Source organism: Phalaenopsis equestris, unplaced genomic scaffold, assembly GCF_001263595.1.
Source record: "Phalaenopsis equestris unplaced genomic scaffold, ASM126359v1 Scaffold000002, whole genome shotgun sequence".
NCBI classification, from domain to species: domain Eukaryota; kingdom Viridiplantae; phylum Streptophyta; class Magnoliopsida; order Asparagales; family Orchidaceae; genus Phalaenopsis; species Phalaenopsis equestris.
This window is the reverse complement of record NW_018164444.1, coordinates 20706885-20723055: the sequence shown is the minus strand read 5'-3', so window position 1 is coordinate 20723055 and position 16171 is coordinate 20706885. Positions and strand designations below refer to the sequence as shown.

The following is a 16171-nucleotide window of genomic DNA, read 5'->3' as shown; positions in this document are numbered from 1 at the left end:
AGGTTTATATTAAGTTGAGTTTGAAAAAGTTTCCTATAAAGGCAAACCCTTATTGTTAATTACATCTTAAATTACATCTTAGATAACCGAAGTTACCTGAGAAAACTCTCAATAAAAATCAGGGGATGTTGTCTTCAAAGAGGTCAAAGGAATGAGACTTTTCAAAGAGATCGGACGAAGAGGTGTGAAATGAGAATAGCTCGAATTTGAAACATTTTATTTTTGAATATAAAGGAAGAAGAACTAGGGGACGTCATAGATCTTGAGAAAAACTTCGGTGACTTCTCAATCTATCCTACTGGTTTGACTTTAATTTAGGATAAATTATTTAAATATTTATCCTGCCAATTTTTATTTATTAAGACTTACATCTGTGTGGAACGATCACACAATTAGTCTTGAAGATATGAGGATTTAAGTTGTGATGAACGACAACCTCTGAATTCTAAAGTGGGTTAAGGCTTTTACTGTCTAGCAGGGCTATACAAAAGCCTAAAGATAAGGTTGAAGATTTATGTCGCACTAGGCGAACAACCTCGAAGTCCTATGGCTTGTTGTTTCATTATAAAGAATGGTTTCGCTGGTGTAGACATGTTTTGCTGTTAAAGATGGTAGTGCTGCCCACGATGCTAGCTCCAAGCTCCTCGTCGTGGCGAGTTTAAGTTTTCTAAGGTGTCATGATGTCAAATCAAATGTTTCTTATGGTTATACTTATTTAAACATTATGGGGAATACTAAAGTTGATTAGAGCAACACCGGTTAGGATCTTATGGTTCCCTCGTTCCGACACCAATATTTTCTTTCAGATTCACTTAGTCCAAATAAATTTACTAAACTCAACTTAATGAGCTCAATACTTTTATTTAGACTGTGGAAAGTCTCGTTAGCAACCGTAAGTTACCTTCTCCGAGGGATTCCCGATTATCCGATAGAAACGTTTTAATTTGGTTGTAAGTTTTTGTTTTGTTTTGTTTGTGATTAAATTTTGAGTTATCTTATATTTTGAATGTTGTGGCGGTGAATTTTATCTTATTTGATTTTTAAATTTTGATTTTAGTTTTGAGGCTATCCAAGCAATTCTGATTTTAACATGCAGGGTGACATCGCTGTTTAACATGCGAGTGCGAGACAAGAAGTACATAAAGGTGAATGCAATAATTTGAAAGTTTACCTGTCGATTTTATCTCATTCCTCCACCTAAAAGGTTAGTTCTAGCAATGTATATAGTTTTGCAAAGAATTAATGATACTGGAGTAGATGAAGGTATAGCTATCAAACCCTAAAGTATGATTTTATTGAGTCTCGGAAGATCTTAGTGGTTGATTTTAGAACGAAATATAGCAAATTCAATTTGCCCTTCAAAATATCCAAAAGATTTTAAAGTGTCCAGGGGAATAACCCTAAACTACTTCGAGGATCTCTTGAATTATTTCGAGTTCATTTGGAACTTCATCATATTGTTCCATTAATCATCCAAAGTTAGAGTGTGACTACGCCGTTGAATAGTGAAGCTTGACAATTCAATTATCCCAAGGATAGGATACTTAATCAATTTGATACTTTACTTTAAAGATTATATGGATGAATGCCCCTAAAGCACTTAAGTCATTAAAGATTTTGTGCTTATCACAAATGGGCTTGAAGTGCTTAAAAGGTGTTAGTCCCCAAACGTATTATCTTCTAAATCCAATCAATTGAGTTTAGACATCGAACCTACGTCACTACCAAGCCCTTAACAATCATGATGGGGGGAAATTGATGGTGATTAAAATTTTGATTTATGTGACATATGTTCTTATTGAGGATCATATCATCATCAATTTTAGGTTTAAGATAAGTAAACTATCATCTTCCTAGCTTAAACCCATCACTTAAGATTCGCTTGATCTTAATTGACTTCCAAGTCATGATGATTAGAGAAATTATGATTTTGTTGATATTGTGAAAATGTGGTAAGTGAATTTTTACCTTTTTATCTCATTGCATTTCAATCATCCAACATATTTATTAAAGATCAAAATTTTTCATCTCCAATGGTTAATCCTAAATTTTGATTAAAGTACCAAAGCATAAAATTACTATCCTGCCATTGAGACTCTTCATCTTATAATTTTTCAAACAAAATTCAAATAGTCTTGAAAATCTTTGAGTATCATATCCATGGATTAATTAAAATATCAAGGAGGAAAGTATGATTTTTAAAAATTTAATTTAATTTAAAATAATTATTTTAACCCAAAAATAAGATTTTTCAATGTTAATTTATTTAATTAATCAAAATGAAGTTTTAATTTATAGGAAAATTATTGGACGCCTAGGTCAGAAGAATACCTAGAAAAAATTTTATGATATGTTTTAATCTTCAATAATCACTTTTAAATTTTTTATTAAACCCTCATAAGTCCGAGAAACTCAGAGGAACAAATTTTATATTTTTATGATTTGCTTCAAAAATCACTTTTAAATTTTTATTAAACCCCTATAAGTCCAAGAAACTCAGAGAAACAACTTTTATATTTTTATGATTTATAATTAATTTATTTTATTTATTTTAATGGAAAAATAAGGAAAATACATTTTAGGCCTTTAAAATTTTATTTTTAATTTAAAAAAAAATCAAAAAAAAAATTTAAAAGGGTCTCAAATGATCAGGGAACAATTGCACATATTTTGAACTATTTTTTGTATTTTTGAAAATTTTGATTATTTTAATTATTTTTAATTCAAAATATACTTAAAAAAATATAATATTTTCACAAAAATAGCTTTTATATTTATTAAATGTCATTGATCACAAGGAACTCAGAAAACTATTTTTCATAATTTTTCTAAGCTTATTTAATTTAATATAATTTATTTTGTACAAAAATAGTATTTTTACTTAAAAAATCCACTTTAATGACCAAATCAACTTAAATAAATTTAGAATTTTCACAGTGAGTTGAAATGATTTTTATGAACATTGTGAAATTAATTTTGTCAAATTTTGATTTATTTATAATTTAAATAAATTAATACAAAGTAAAATTTTTCAATTAATAACAGAAATATATAAAATTATTCAAATCATATATTTTTCTTAAGCTCCTTTGACCATAGAAATGCTAACAAAATTGATCTCATATTTTTCTAAGGAATATTTTAATTTATATAATTAAATAAAGCCCAAATTGCCATTTAGGCTTTAAAATTAGAGTTAGAAGCACAGAGGTGCTCTCTGACTTTGGAAAAATCAGAGGAGGTGTCATCTGTCACGAGGAATCAACCCCAAAAATTTCAAGTCATGGGGGATAATATTTAAACATAATGAATTAAAATATCTTATAGAGTATTTAATTAATTAAAAATCATATACTTGGCAAATATTTTTTATTTTTTGTTCACATTATTCTCCTCTGTTCACTAAGCAATAGAGTATTTTTATTTTCTTTTTATGATTTTTCTAGAGAAAGATATGAATTTTTGAAGTTCAACATTTAAAATAATTCATAAAACCCATATTTTTCTACTTAAACCAGTCAGCGCCAGTGCAACCTCGTCCGCTCCGAGCTTTACACACAAACTCCGAAGTCTCCACGCGGAGCTCCATCATTTGACGCCACCAGCCATGTAGCTGCCTCTTCAGCCCATCTTTTCGCATCAAAGATTCATCTGACTCGATCTCCTCGGTTGATTAAATAAACGCGCGATCGGACGACTCCTCGTTATCGTCCTCAAATGACCTAACCCGAGAACTGTTCACACTAAAACCCTAAGATATTCGTCTAGACTCAACAAAATCGCATGGGGTTTGTTTCTAAACTTTTATCTACTCGAGACGAACACATCTATACGGCTTATCAAGCATTAAATCAAGCCATTACACATGGGGAATCAAAACAAGCTCGGATTAGGGTTAGAGCTCAATACCATACCTTTGTCTGAGAGGGGAGGCTTCAATCAGATGGTTTTGATAGTTTCGATTGGGTCCAACGAATCTCCAGATGAAGTCTCAGGCCATGGTGAATTGTTTAGCTATGATTTCGATCGAGCTCGATTTCAGGAGTTGATCAAAGTCTATGCTAGGGGCTCTTTGTGATGGGGCTTCTATGGGGAATCAACTCCTCTCACTGTGGGGATGATGTGTGCACACTTAATTGAAGTTTGGTGGACTGTGGAGGAGTGGGAAATCTATCCTGGTTTAGGGCAAATTTTGAACTCAAAATTGAGCTCTCACAGTGGGAATCAGAGGGAGAAAATGGTTGCAATGAGCTTAGGAGTTCTTGGAGAGTGTCTGAGAGCAATTGGGCAGAGTTTCCCCAAGGAAATTGGATTGCTCTCTCTTTGGCCATCAAGGAGGTGGATTAAATAGAGGGACTTGTGGTAGAGCTCAGGGCTTCAATTTTGGTTCAATTAATTGCTTATGTGGAGGGCAAAAAAATGTCAAAGCCAATTGAGATTGGCCAGCTTGGATGGGTGCAGTTAGGTTTGAATTTAGGCATGGGGGCTCTCGGTTTTGGCTCCTTCGGCGACTAGGGCGGCTGGCCATGGCAGGGGAGGTGCTCGGGTGGCTCAGGAATCTCAGGGAAATCTGTCACAACAATTAATTTGGGCTGGTGAAGGGTTCTGGCAAAAATATCTTTGGCTTAAGCAATTTAGGAAACAAATCCCTTGATTTAGGGGACATTTGGTCCATGGCTCACCTAGGATGGGCTAAATGGGTCTAGCCTGGTCACTAGGGTCCATCTAGTGGATGTGGTGTCATTGATTTGGTCACCTTGGCATGGTTAAGTCAATTTTGGTGCATGGGTTCAATTTGAGTCAAATTGGCTTGAAGTTGGATTTGGGTTAGGCTAGCCATGCCATTGAGCCCAATTGATTGACCAATTTGGTTTGGATGATTGTCACAAGGAGTTTAGAAAAATTTTGAAGTGATTTTGAATTAATTTGGAGGTTCAATTTGAAAGATTTTGGCATTTGGTCAATTTTGAGTGTGTTGGGTTAGACTTGGGCTTAGGTTGAGCTAGAGTTGGGTTAAGTCCAAATTGATGGTTGAAAATGGTCTAGGGAAATATCATAAAGAGTTCTCAACATCAATTGGGTGTCAATTTTGGGGTTTGGGTATTCAATTAGGTGACATTTGAAGAAATTGCCAAATTGGGGTAAATTTGGGAATTTGGATTTAGGTTGAAATTAGGTGAAATTAAAGCTTGATCAAGGTCAATTGAGAGTTCAATTTGATGTGTGGAAATGTTTCAAAGAGTTTATAATGCACAATTTAGGCAATTAGATAGATTTGGGGTTCAATTTAGTGGGATTTTGATCTTGGGACAAATTGGGGCTTTTTTTGATTTGGGTTGAAATTAGAGTCAAATGTGGGTTAATTGAGCTTGGATTTGGTTTGAATTGAATTTGATTATGATAAATTTGAGTTTAGAGTTGAAATTGGGGAAAATTCGGGTCAAACTGATGGTTATTTGGGGTGAATTTAGAGAAATTAGGCCCTTTAAAGACAATTTGGGGCTATTGGTAAAAATGGTTGAATTGGTCAAATTGAGCTTAATGGAGTGTTTTAAATTGATTTTGGGAGCATTTGAGATGATTTTGAAGGTTTTGGGAAAGATTGGGCCACCAAGGGTATTTTTTAATTTTGGTCAAATGCGGGGGTATTTTGGTAATTTTGGAAATTTTGAGTGGTTTAAAAAAAAAAAAAAAAAGAGAAAAGTGGGTAGTTTGAAATGGTTTGAAATGATTAATAAAAAATTGGCTTCACTTGAATCTTTAGGTATTTTAGGTGAAATTGAGAATTTTAGCCAAACGTAGGGTTTGGGGGTGTTTAGGTAATTTGGGTAGGTTTGTGGGGCAAAAGACTACGTTGGATATTTTAGTGAAAGTGAAGTGTCAACCACCCTATATCAGTCATGAATCAATGGAATCCCCATTTGGGTCCTCTATGTACTGGTCTTAGCTAAACACTAGCCTAGAGCTAGTGAGTCTAGGGAACCATTTACATGAATCTCCCAAAGATCAAGAGATCAAAGTTAACAAAGATTGGGTTTAGGGTTGTGCTCCCCCATGTTGCCCCCACATACTAAGTGATAGAGGTCAGGACCAATATGTGGAACTTCAAGTTGAACAAAGAATGGTTTAGAGTTTCTAATGGTGAGGGCTACTTTTCTAGTCCTCTAGGAATAGTCAACATGAAAGTTTTATGGCTAGACTCTAGGCTACTAAAGAGGAAAGACTAGACATCAACCAAAAGTAAGGTCAATACACGTGTTCTGGCATGTATATCAACTACAAGAACAACATAATGCATAGTAGATTCTGGTGCATGTCGACATGTCACTGGTAAGGCTATGGAGTTTTCTGCATATACTGATCTAGCAATTCTAGAGAGCACTCAAACTGTTGATTGTACATCACAACTTGTGGTTGATAAAAGAACAGTAAAGGGTACCAATTATATGACTTTGTCCAATATTTTGCATACTCCATCCATTTCAGTTAACTTTTAATCCATTAATGTCATTATTCTTCATCTAAATTGTATTTTTCATTTGATACTCCTAAGGTGATCTTTTAAGAGAAAGAGACTGGTCGAAGATTAGAGACTGACACGTGACATAGTGGACTCTGATACTTGGATAGATATGGGATAACCTCAAACTTGGCATCCATTGTTGAGAATGCTGGAGCGGGAGGATCTGAGAGGAGTGTGGAGGATGTATTGCTGCTACATTACAGGTGCATGAGACACTCTTCATTCAGTCTATTGAGTTGTTTATACCCATCATTGTATGAAAATATAAATAAGGAGAAACTGGAGTGTGATGCTTGTGAATTTGGCAAGCTCACTAAAATCTCTTATGTCAGTTTTGGGAATAGAAGCTCCGACATGTTTGATGTAATATATTATGATGTATAGAGACTTTGTTCTATAACTTCGATGAATACTTATATATATTTTGTGACGTTCATTAATTATTATTCTTGCATTACTTGGTTGTATCTGATGAGGAACAAAAGTGATGTGTTTACTTGTTTTAAAGACTTTTATAAGGCGATTCAAACTCAATATGTTGTAGTGAATGTATTGAGATCTAAAAATAGGACGGAGTATACCAATAAGGCGTTTAAGGAGTACATGTCAGCCCAAGGGATACAACATCATGCCCATACACACCAACACAAAATGGAGTAGCAGGGAGGAAGAATCAACATCTTTTAGAGGTAGCGCAAAACATGATGATGGCAATGAATGCCCCACAACACTTATGGGGGCAAGCAGTGTTGACAACCTCTCAATTGATTAATAGAAAGTCTTCAAGAATGTTGGAGTGGAAGTCTCCTTGTCAGATACTGAAAGAAGACAATAGTAAGGTCCTTTCATTCAAGGTATTTGGATGTGTATGTTTTGTAAAAGACAACTGACCATCTGTAGGAAAATTGCATCCCAGAGATGTGAAATGTGTGTTCGTAGGTTATTTTGCTACTCAGAATGATGTCTGTTGAAGCCCAATTGAGAAGAGATTCTTTGTGAGTATGGATGTGTCATTCAAAGAGTTTGAACCATACTACACTCTGAAGGTGAATTCACCCTTCGGTGACTTAACAGACACTGAAGATATGAGGCAAGAGAGAGTGAGTAGTAGTGGTGATGGAGTGGTGTAAATCAATGTTATGTCTTAATATATGGGATGAATCAATTGAGGAGATGGAAATCAAGGAGATTGAACCCAGACATGGTGGGATTCGAGCTGAATGTGAGCTTAAGAGTATATGCACAAATGAAAAAGCAAACTGAGGGAACAGAGTCTGCTGTGCCAATAAGTCTTTTTGTCATGGTCTTCCCCAACTCTTGAGACACTTATACCATTCACCTTTGATTCAAAACTCTGAGGCAATATTATTCCTCACATGTCCACTCCTAACCCCCCAACATCAAGAAGAACCTCTCGTAGCAATGCAAGACATCCTTTAATCATTTTGGGTGAGAACTTGACATTGCGAACTTTATTTCTTATTCTAACATCTCACATTTGCATGAAGCGTTAATGGCATCATTGAACTCTGTCTCTATACCAAAGTGTTGGCAGATAGCTAAGGAGGATCCAAAGTAGAAGGCTTTCATGCTGAAGGAACTCGGTGCTCTCGAGAAGAATAAAACGTGGAAGCTCGCGTTGCTACCAACAAAGAAAAATGCAATTTAGTGCAAATGGGTCTTCACAATGAAGCAGACCATAGAAGAAAAAATTAATCACTACAAAGCACGATTGGTGGCTAAAGGGTATAGTCGGACGTATGACATCGACTATGATGAGACATTTACACAAGTGTCAAAGATGAGCACAGTCAAGACTCTCAACTTTTTGGTTGTGAATGGTGGATGAAAGTTACACAAATTGGATGTGAATAATGTGTTTCTTCATGAGGATCTGCTAGAGGATGTGTGTATGGAGATACCCGTGGGCTTCGGTACAAACCAAACAGTGGGCAAGGTATGTAGATTGAGGAAATCATTGTATGGTTTGAAATAGTCTCCTCGAGCTTGTTTTGACAGGTTCAGGAGAGCAATGGTGGGCATGCGCTATCAGCAAATTAATGTCAACCACACAATGTTTGTTCGACGAAATTGTGGTCACACCATTATACTTGTTGTGTATGTGAATGATATGATAGTAATTGATGATGATGAGAGAGATTGTGTTGCCCCTGAGACAGCTTAAATACTTCCTTGGGATTGAAGTGGCTCGTAGAGCAGATGGGATTGTCCTATCTCAAAGGAAGTATGTGCTAGAATTGCTCACAGAGACAAACATGTTGAAATGCAAGCCTGCAGTTTCACCAATTGATTTGAAGGAAAAGTTGAGTGCATAGGCAGAAGAGTCAGTTGATCGAGAGAGGTAACAGAGATTTGAAGGTTAGCTCATCTATTTGAGTCGCACGCGTCCAAACATCTCATTTACAGTGAACGTGGTGAGTTGATGTGCATGATCCTAGGAAGTGTCATATGGACGCAGTGTATCAGATTTTGAGGTACCTAAAGAGTGCATCAGGGAAGGAGCTGAACTTCAAGAAGAATGGGCATGTAGCATGGAGGGCTATTGTGATGCTGACTTGCAAGTTGTGCATATGACAAAAGATCCACCTCAAAATACGGTATGTTCATAGGGGGCAATCTAGTCTCTTGCAAGAGCAAGAAATAATCTGTAGTAGTGAGGTCAACAATAGAGGGAGAGTACAGGGTCATGGTCTTAGGAGTTGTTGAGATGATATGGCTAAGAGCCTTGTTAGTCGAGCTCAAGGTGGATCAAGGAACTCAAATGAAGTTGTGGTGTGACAACAAGTTAGCAAGCAACATTGCCAACAACCCCGTGTAATACGATAAAACCCGACATATGAAGATTGATAGATTCTTCATAAAAAAAAAGACAGAATAAAAAGCTACTAGAGCTAAGTCATGTAGTCACTGAAGAGCAAGTGGTTGACTTCCTCACTAAAGGACTTAGTTCATTAGATTTGTCTAGATTATGTAACAAGATGAGCTTAGTGGATATTTTTTGCTCATCTTGAGGGGGAGTGCTGAGATTTGTAACTTATTTTTGTGGGTTCTAATTGTAAATAGAAAATTAAAGAAGAAGTCTAGGGGTTATTTATAAAATGTTTTGTATGGCTCTATAGAAGCCCAACTCTTGAATGGAAAAGAATTAAATCCTTCAAAATTATTTCTTCTAATTCTTATGTATTTACATATCTAACACTTAAACTACAATTTTTACATACATGTTATCTTACCTGTGTATAAAAAAAAAATGTATTTCACCTTTTAAAAATTAAATTGGTGGTATTTTTGAAGTGGCATGAAAGATATGGGTATAAATGTCAACAGTAGAGTTTTGGTGTTAGATATGTAAATACATAGGAATCGGGTGGTATGTATGTAAATGTACCAAAAAAAAAAATATAAAACTCAAGAAGCGCCAAACCTCATTAACATCTGATCTCTTGGTATGCGAACATGATCAAATCTTAGAACACCATTGTCCATTGTGTTGTAGGCACCATTTCCAAATTTCATGCCAATGTCGCCAACAGTGATGCCAGGGAGCGGTGAGTGATCGTCAAGGCTTCGTAATTGGACAATGAATCCTGATATGGAAAGATTGTCTTAGCAAACTAGTGCCAACAGTCCCCTAACTTAATCCATGGTGTCCTTTTAATCCCAAACTCTATAAAAATTTCAAATCAATCTCCAGACTCTTTTAATAAGGGATAAGATAGTCACCTAAGAGGGCATGGAGGAATAGTTTAGCCCCTATTAAAATATTCTAGAGATTACTTTGATATTTTTATAGACTCTAAAACTAAAATGACCCTCTAACAAAGAGTCAAAAGACTATTTTGATACTTTAATCATAAGATAATGTTTACCCATAGAAAACATACCATGAACACCGTAATCCTGTCCATCTGTTATCAAACGGGCATAAACAACCGCATGTGTAGATGCTTTCCCCAAGCCACCAGGCCACCACTGGAAGAAATGATCAACATTTACGATAAAAAATTTGTTCCATCAATACTCTAAAGAACAGATGGTTCCCAGCTATTCAAATGTGGCCAATTTAGTCCTAGAGTTTTGTAATGCTCTAATTTAGCCCCTCAACTATTGAAAACTTATCTCACCTGGTCTCTCAGGGACTAAATTGAGATCAATTTTGTATAGCTGATGAACTAAATTGGGATCAGTTTTGTGTCCTAATTTTGACAATAGGGGCTATTTAGGATCAACTTCAATAGTCAGGGATTAAATTAGAGCATTGCAAAATTCAAGGATTAAATTGGTTACATTTAAATAGTCGGGGGCTACTTTGGGATTAATTCATAATCCAAGTAAGCAAACGTACACTTCAAACAAAGGGGAAGCATGGAAAAAATGAAGATATTAAAGGTAGAGAGGACAAGAGAAAAATCACAAACATAAACTTCACTAACTTTGCTTGAAGTCAGATTAGGACTGTGGATGATAAATTCATCAGTTTCAGGATCAAAGGTCGCAGTTGTCTCAAGGCCTTGAACATTTGAACCATGACCAAGTTCAGTTTGTGCATAGCAGCCAATAATATGCAGTTTATAGGCCAAGGATAACCACTTCTTCTGCTGTTCATCAGTTCCTTGCCCTTTAATAGCAGGAACAAACATGCCCTGAAGCAGAACATGAAACACAAATGAGTCATAAAAAATCAGAACTATCAATTAATTGGTATAGTTAAATATTAAAATAAACATCAAAGTAGAAGATGAAAGTTATCTTTTTTACCAAACTGCTGCAATGCCTCTCCTAGAGAATACAAACCATGCTTAGCTAAGTAATCAGAAATGTAGCATACCAAATCATTTTTTTACTTAAAAGACAGTAATCATTACATATAGTATAATAACTAGAATGAAGAGCCATAAACATACCCAATGCAAGTCCACATAAGAAGCCTCATCCACAAATACTCTTAACATTGCTGCCTCTTCCTCTGTACAAGCCAAAGCTTTAACCATAAGACAACAAAGAACTGAAGCAAAAAAAGTACGGAATTAAAAAAAAAAAACTTATTTAAGCTAATTTATTTAAAACATTAACTTTTATCGTCTAGATGTCAAATATGGTTTTCCCCTACTTGAACGGAAAAGCTGAAGCCTACGAGAAACAAAATCTCTCAAACATAAACTTGTTGTCATGCTCAACGAAAAACTAACCAAAAAATCCAGAAACTAGAAGCTGGAGCAAGAAAGATTATTTGCTAGAAAGAGCAAACTCTTAAGATGGCAAGTATGCAAGCATATGGACATAGATGTAATTCTTAAAGCATGTTTGAAAGAATATCAAAAAACCAAAATAATCATAAAAGCAAAAAAAGAATGAGAGTTTTGCAAACACGTTATGGAGACAGAACAATGATAATGATCATCGCCATAATAAATGCAACAAAAGGTGAACTAAAAAATTTATAACAAGCAGCATGGAAAAAATTCTCTCTTAACCATATGAACAGAGCAAAGTTAAGCGCTAGACTAATGATTTAAGTTAAATCTATGAAAAAAATACCCCTCCTCCCCCCTCCCCGAACTAATATTGGCTATTTTTTATTCACGACAGTGGGAGTACTTAGATCATACATAAATGTAGTGCAATATCAGCATTAATCAAATAAAGACAACTGTCAACATTTTGTACCAAATAGGGGGATAAAGTTTTTAGCATGTGCCACCACATTACCAGTTAGACGGAGCTCATTGATGCGTTTCCATGCATGAGCAGCTTTTCTCAGAGAGTTTCTAAATAGCACCTTGCGACCAAGCATGTTTCTGTTATCCTTCCTAAATTCCTGACAAAATGCAAAACTCATGCAGCTCATTGAATCGTAACACGTAGCAGACCATATTACTAAAAAGAACTGCAGCTATATTTTCTAAAAAAAAAATAAAAATAAAAACAAAATCCTGCTAAATTTCGTGTATGTTCATCAATAGCAAAATGATTCAAGCAAACAAGGTGAAAACCAAAAAGAAACTCATCATTTGTAAAATCATGGCAAGAAAACATGGTACTAGAATTATAAAATTTTTCGAAGATAAAGTTTTGGGATGATATGCAAAAGAAAAAAACAACTTCAACCAAAAAAAGCATAATGCAATGTACACGCTACACATTACACCCAAGGATTAAGTATTAGATGAGAAATCAATGCAGAATTATGGTGGAACTTGAGAGAGGTTGCCATTACCGCTAGTTTTGGAGTAAAACCCCTCCCTGCCATGTAAACTATGAAAACCTTTTTCTCAAAGCTAAATGCTTTCATCAGCTAAGAGGCGTCAAGTAGGATCTAGTAAAATCAGATTTTAAAAAGTATCGACAGGATTAAAACTTGAAAATTGTTTAGCATGAAAACTATTAAATCTCACTAAATACTTATAATTTTTTTGGTTATTTGTTCGTGATTCAAGATTTGCGATAAAAATAAATCTTTAAAGCCATTAAATTATGTAAAAAAGGAGAATTAATAAATCTTGGATTTACTAGTAATGAGGTTACAATGAGATTTATCAAAACATCAGGATGGTATAATTTAAGCTAAATCATCCATAACTCATCCTTGAAATAGGATGCCAAACAGCACCTAAATGCAAGTACCATGTAAGCTTGATGACTAGCATTAATTATTATTATTTGCTTTCCTCGCTTTTAGCCCTTATTTGGCCGCTAATGCAGGAACATAGTTGTATCGCTCATTGAATCAATATTTAATGAAAATTGCAGGTGCTTTTATTTGCAAATAGATCATTGTCTCATAAATGGCCCTTAACAAGCAAAAAAAGTTTTTATATTCAGTTTTTAAAAGAAATGGATCAAGGAAATAAAATAGCTAAAAAGAAAACAAAAACATACCAAGTCCATTTATCCTAAGGCCCCTACAATTTCATGAAAAAATCTTCATTTCATTTCCACCCATCTCCTAAGCTTCTTTTAATATTAATAAACCAACAATCAAAGCCTCACAACTACTCTAAATTTCTCTTCAGCTCCATACCAAACTAGAGAATATTACTATTTAGTCTTGTTCTCTAGATCTCAACACCATTGTAAAACCTTCCAAATCTATGCATCTACTCCAGATCATAAATACATATCCCAAGCTAACCAACCATAATTAATTACAAACATTTGTCCAGCTTTAACCCACTTTTCCAAAAAAGAGAGATTTTAAATCAACCCATACTAGTCTTGTCAAGACTATTCCAGGCATTTCAACCAACACACCCTCATAAACCTTTTAGCATTCCACTAAAAACACTCTGTCACGTGTTTATACCCTACTCTAAACCTTCGTAGCAATCATTGGTATTTTATCTCATCAAAAGACCACCCACCACCATCAAAAGTATTACACAAGTAATTTCATGAAAATTTGATCATGTTTTAATGTGTCACATTAGTGAAACTACTTAAGAAAGGTGAAGCTTGTATTCTGTAAATATGCGAATAAGATTTTTTTTGTATTTTTTCATTTTATTCCATAGCAATATATTTTATTTTTTAAAATATATAAATTAAAACAATGAATCTTGAACTTTTTAAAACATCGTTCATATCCAAAAATACTTTAAAAAATACATAATTTAAAAGCATAAACAAAAAAGAAATTTGCATATATCACATTTTTAAAACATCGTTCATATCCAGAACCTTTGTATTTACTTATATAACACCTCAAATCTACTCAGCTTTTGAAAATTAACACTTTGTTAACTTTGTTTGCATCCCCACTTAAAATTTATAGTTGCCTTCTTCACCGCCATCCCCATCATTCTTGCAAGATCTCCCACTCCGACAAGAACCTAAAAACGCTCTAATCCTCTCCTTCTCACGCTTAATTATCTATCCCCGCATGTAAAGCCCCATTTTCTTAGAGTTGCAGCGTGAGCAGTTTTTTTTGGTGATTTCACTTAGTTTTTGCTTTCAATCTTCATAAGTCCTAAGCAGAAATGATGTGTGTAATCTACCCGATCCCGACATCCTTGCAGCTTTCTCTTGCGCACATGAACAGCCCAATACAAAAAAAAAAACGAAGAGACACTCGGCACTCGCTTAGGGCTTTTTTTTTTTTAATTATTATTTTTTTTCTTCTCTTTTTTGCGATAAAAAAAAAATTCTTTCAATGACTAGATAGGTAAGTTTAAGATGCTGCGCATATGAACAGAGTATATTCTAGCTTTTCACTGAATCAAATATTATATTGAAAGAAGTAGACAGCTAGACAAGTCACTAAAGCTGACAATTGATGAAGCATATTCGTTAAAATCAATCCAAGTCCATAAGACTATAATTTAAGAACTTCGTCAATAAATTCCGAAACTGTTTGACCCAAGTGATGACATCCTTTAATCTCGCCGTTTGTCCAACCAAAGCATGACAGACGTAAACCCTACAAAATCCAGATTCAAGCCATCAAATTCACCAAAAGAATAAGCAGAAACCTACCGGATCGCTTGCTACAAGACGGGACATCCGATCTGCGATCTCGAAGGTGCGGCGGGATCCAGCCCATACGATCTTCATCGCCTCCACATCAAACTCAGCCGTCTGCCTCTCGTGTGCGAGATGATCAACCTCCTCCATGGCTCCCAAATTTCCCACAGCGACGAAGCGATCAGAAGAGCAGAGAGTACAAAATGATACTCTCCTTCTTCTGCAATTTTAATGGGTATATGGCAAAAAAAAAAAAAATCTCAAAATGTAAAAAAAAAAAACAATTCTTATATATTTATATTTTTCATATTCTAAACTTTCATATTTACACAAATAACACTTTGTTACTTTAAATCTATACATGAAAAATATATATTTTATTTTTATGGAGTGATCATAGTTCTATCTTTGATGTGATATTATTCTTTTGAGGGTTATGTATGTAAATATGAAAGGTGGTATTTGCATAATACTTGTGTGCTATATCCATAAATGTCCCAATAATTTAATAATTATAAAATTTATTTTAACCAGGTTAGAACAACTGTAAGTACCAATTCTTTTCTCTCTTCTTAAGGTGAACCTAAATAAAAATATATTTGATTTGAATCCACGATTGCACGGCGACAAACTACACCCTTATGGTATATTAAAAATCAATTGTGAAGCTGCTCAATAATAAACTTATCTCAAAAAACTGTGGTAACAATCACAAATATTTTTTTAAGTGAAGTCTCAACTAGCAACTAGCGAGGAGTGGTGAGAAAATACAAATTCAGTAGTAGTTTTTTGAAAAAGCTGTCAGAAAATAGTTTAGTAAAGCACCACCGTTGCCCCAAACGGACCCTTAATCAATATCTCGGAGTAAGTTTAGTAATGCAATGAGAGCTCTTTTACTATTTTTAGCTACATGAATTTTTATTTAAATTAGGAAAATGGCATTGAAAATATTGTAGATATATGCATCCTTTTGTCCTTTAAAATTAAATATTGTGGCCCCATATGCTAAGATAAGAATAGAAAATGGCAAGTTATCCTAAAGTTTAATACTTTAAGATAAATCATTGAAAATCATAATAAATTATTAATGGATGATTCACATACATACCACTCAATTCTAATGTATTTACATATCTAAACTTATAAATTTTATTTATTATATTTATA

General features: G+C 34.5%; 1 protein-coding gene across 1 annotated transcript in view; it reads right to left on the bottom strand.

The window, feature by feature from the left end:
- LOC110023866 (peroxisomal acyl-coenzyme A oxidase 1-like) overlaps positions 1–15235 on the bottom strand; it is a 35723-nt gene extending 20488 nt beyond the window's left edge. The window contains exons 1-6 of the mRNA XM_020723496.1: positions 15017–15235; positions 12254–12362; positions 11449–11510; positions 10978–11187; positions 10429–10516; positions 9969–10131 (exon numbers count right to left, since the gene is read on the bottom strand). Of these exons, the coding sequence (XP_020579155.1) occupies positions 9969–10131; positions 10429–10516; positions 10978–11187; positions 11449–11510; positions 12254–12362; positions 15017–15154 (770 nt within the window). The 5' untranslated portion in view covers positions 15155–15235. The remainder of the gene's footprint in view (positions 1–9968; positions 10132–10428; positions 10517–10977; positions 11188–11448; positions 11511–12253; positions 12363–15016) is intronic.
- Between the last annotated feature and the right edge of the window lie 936 nt (positions 15236–16171).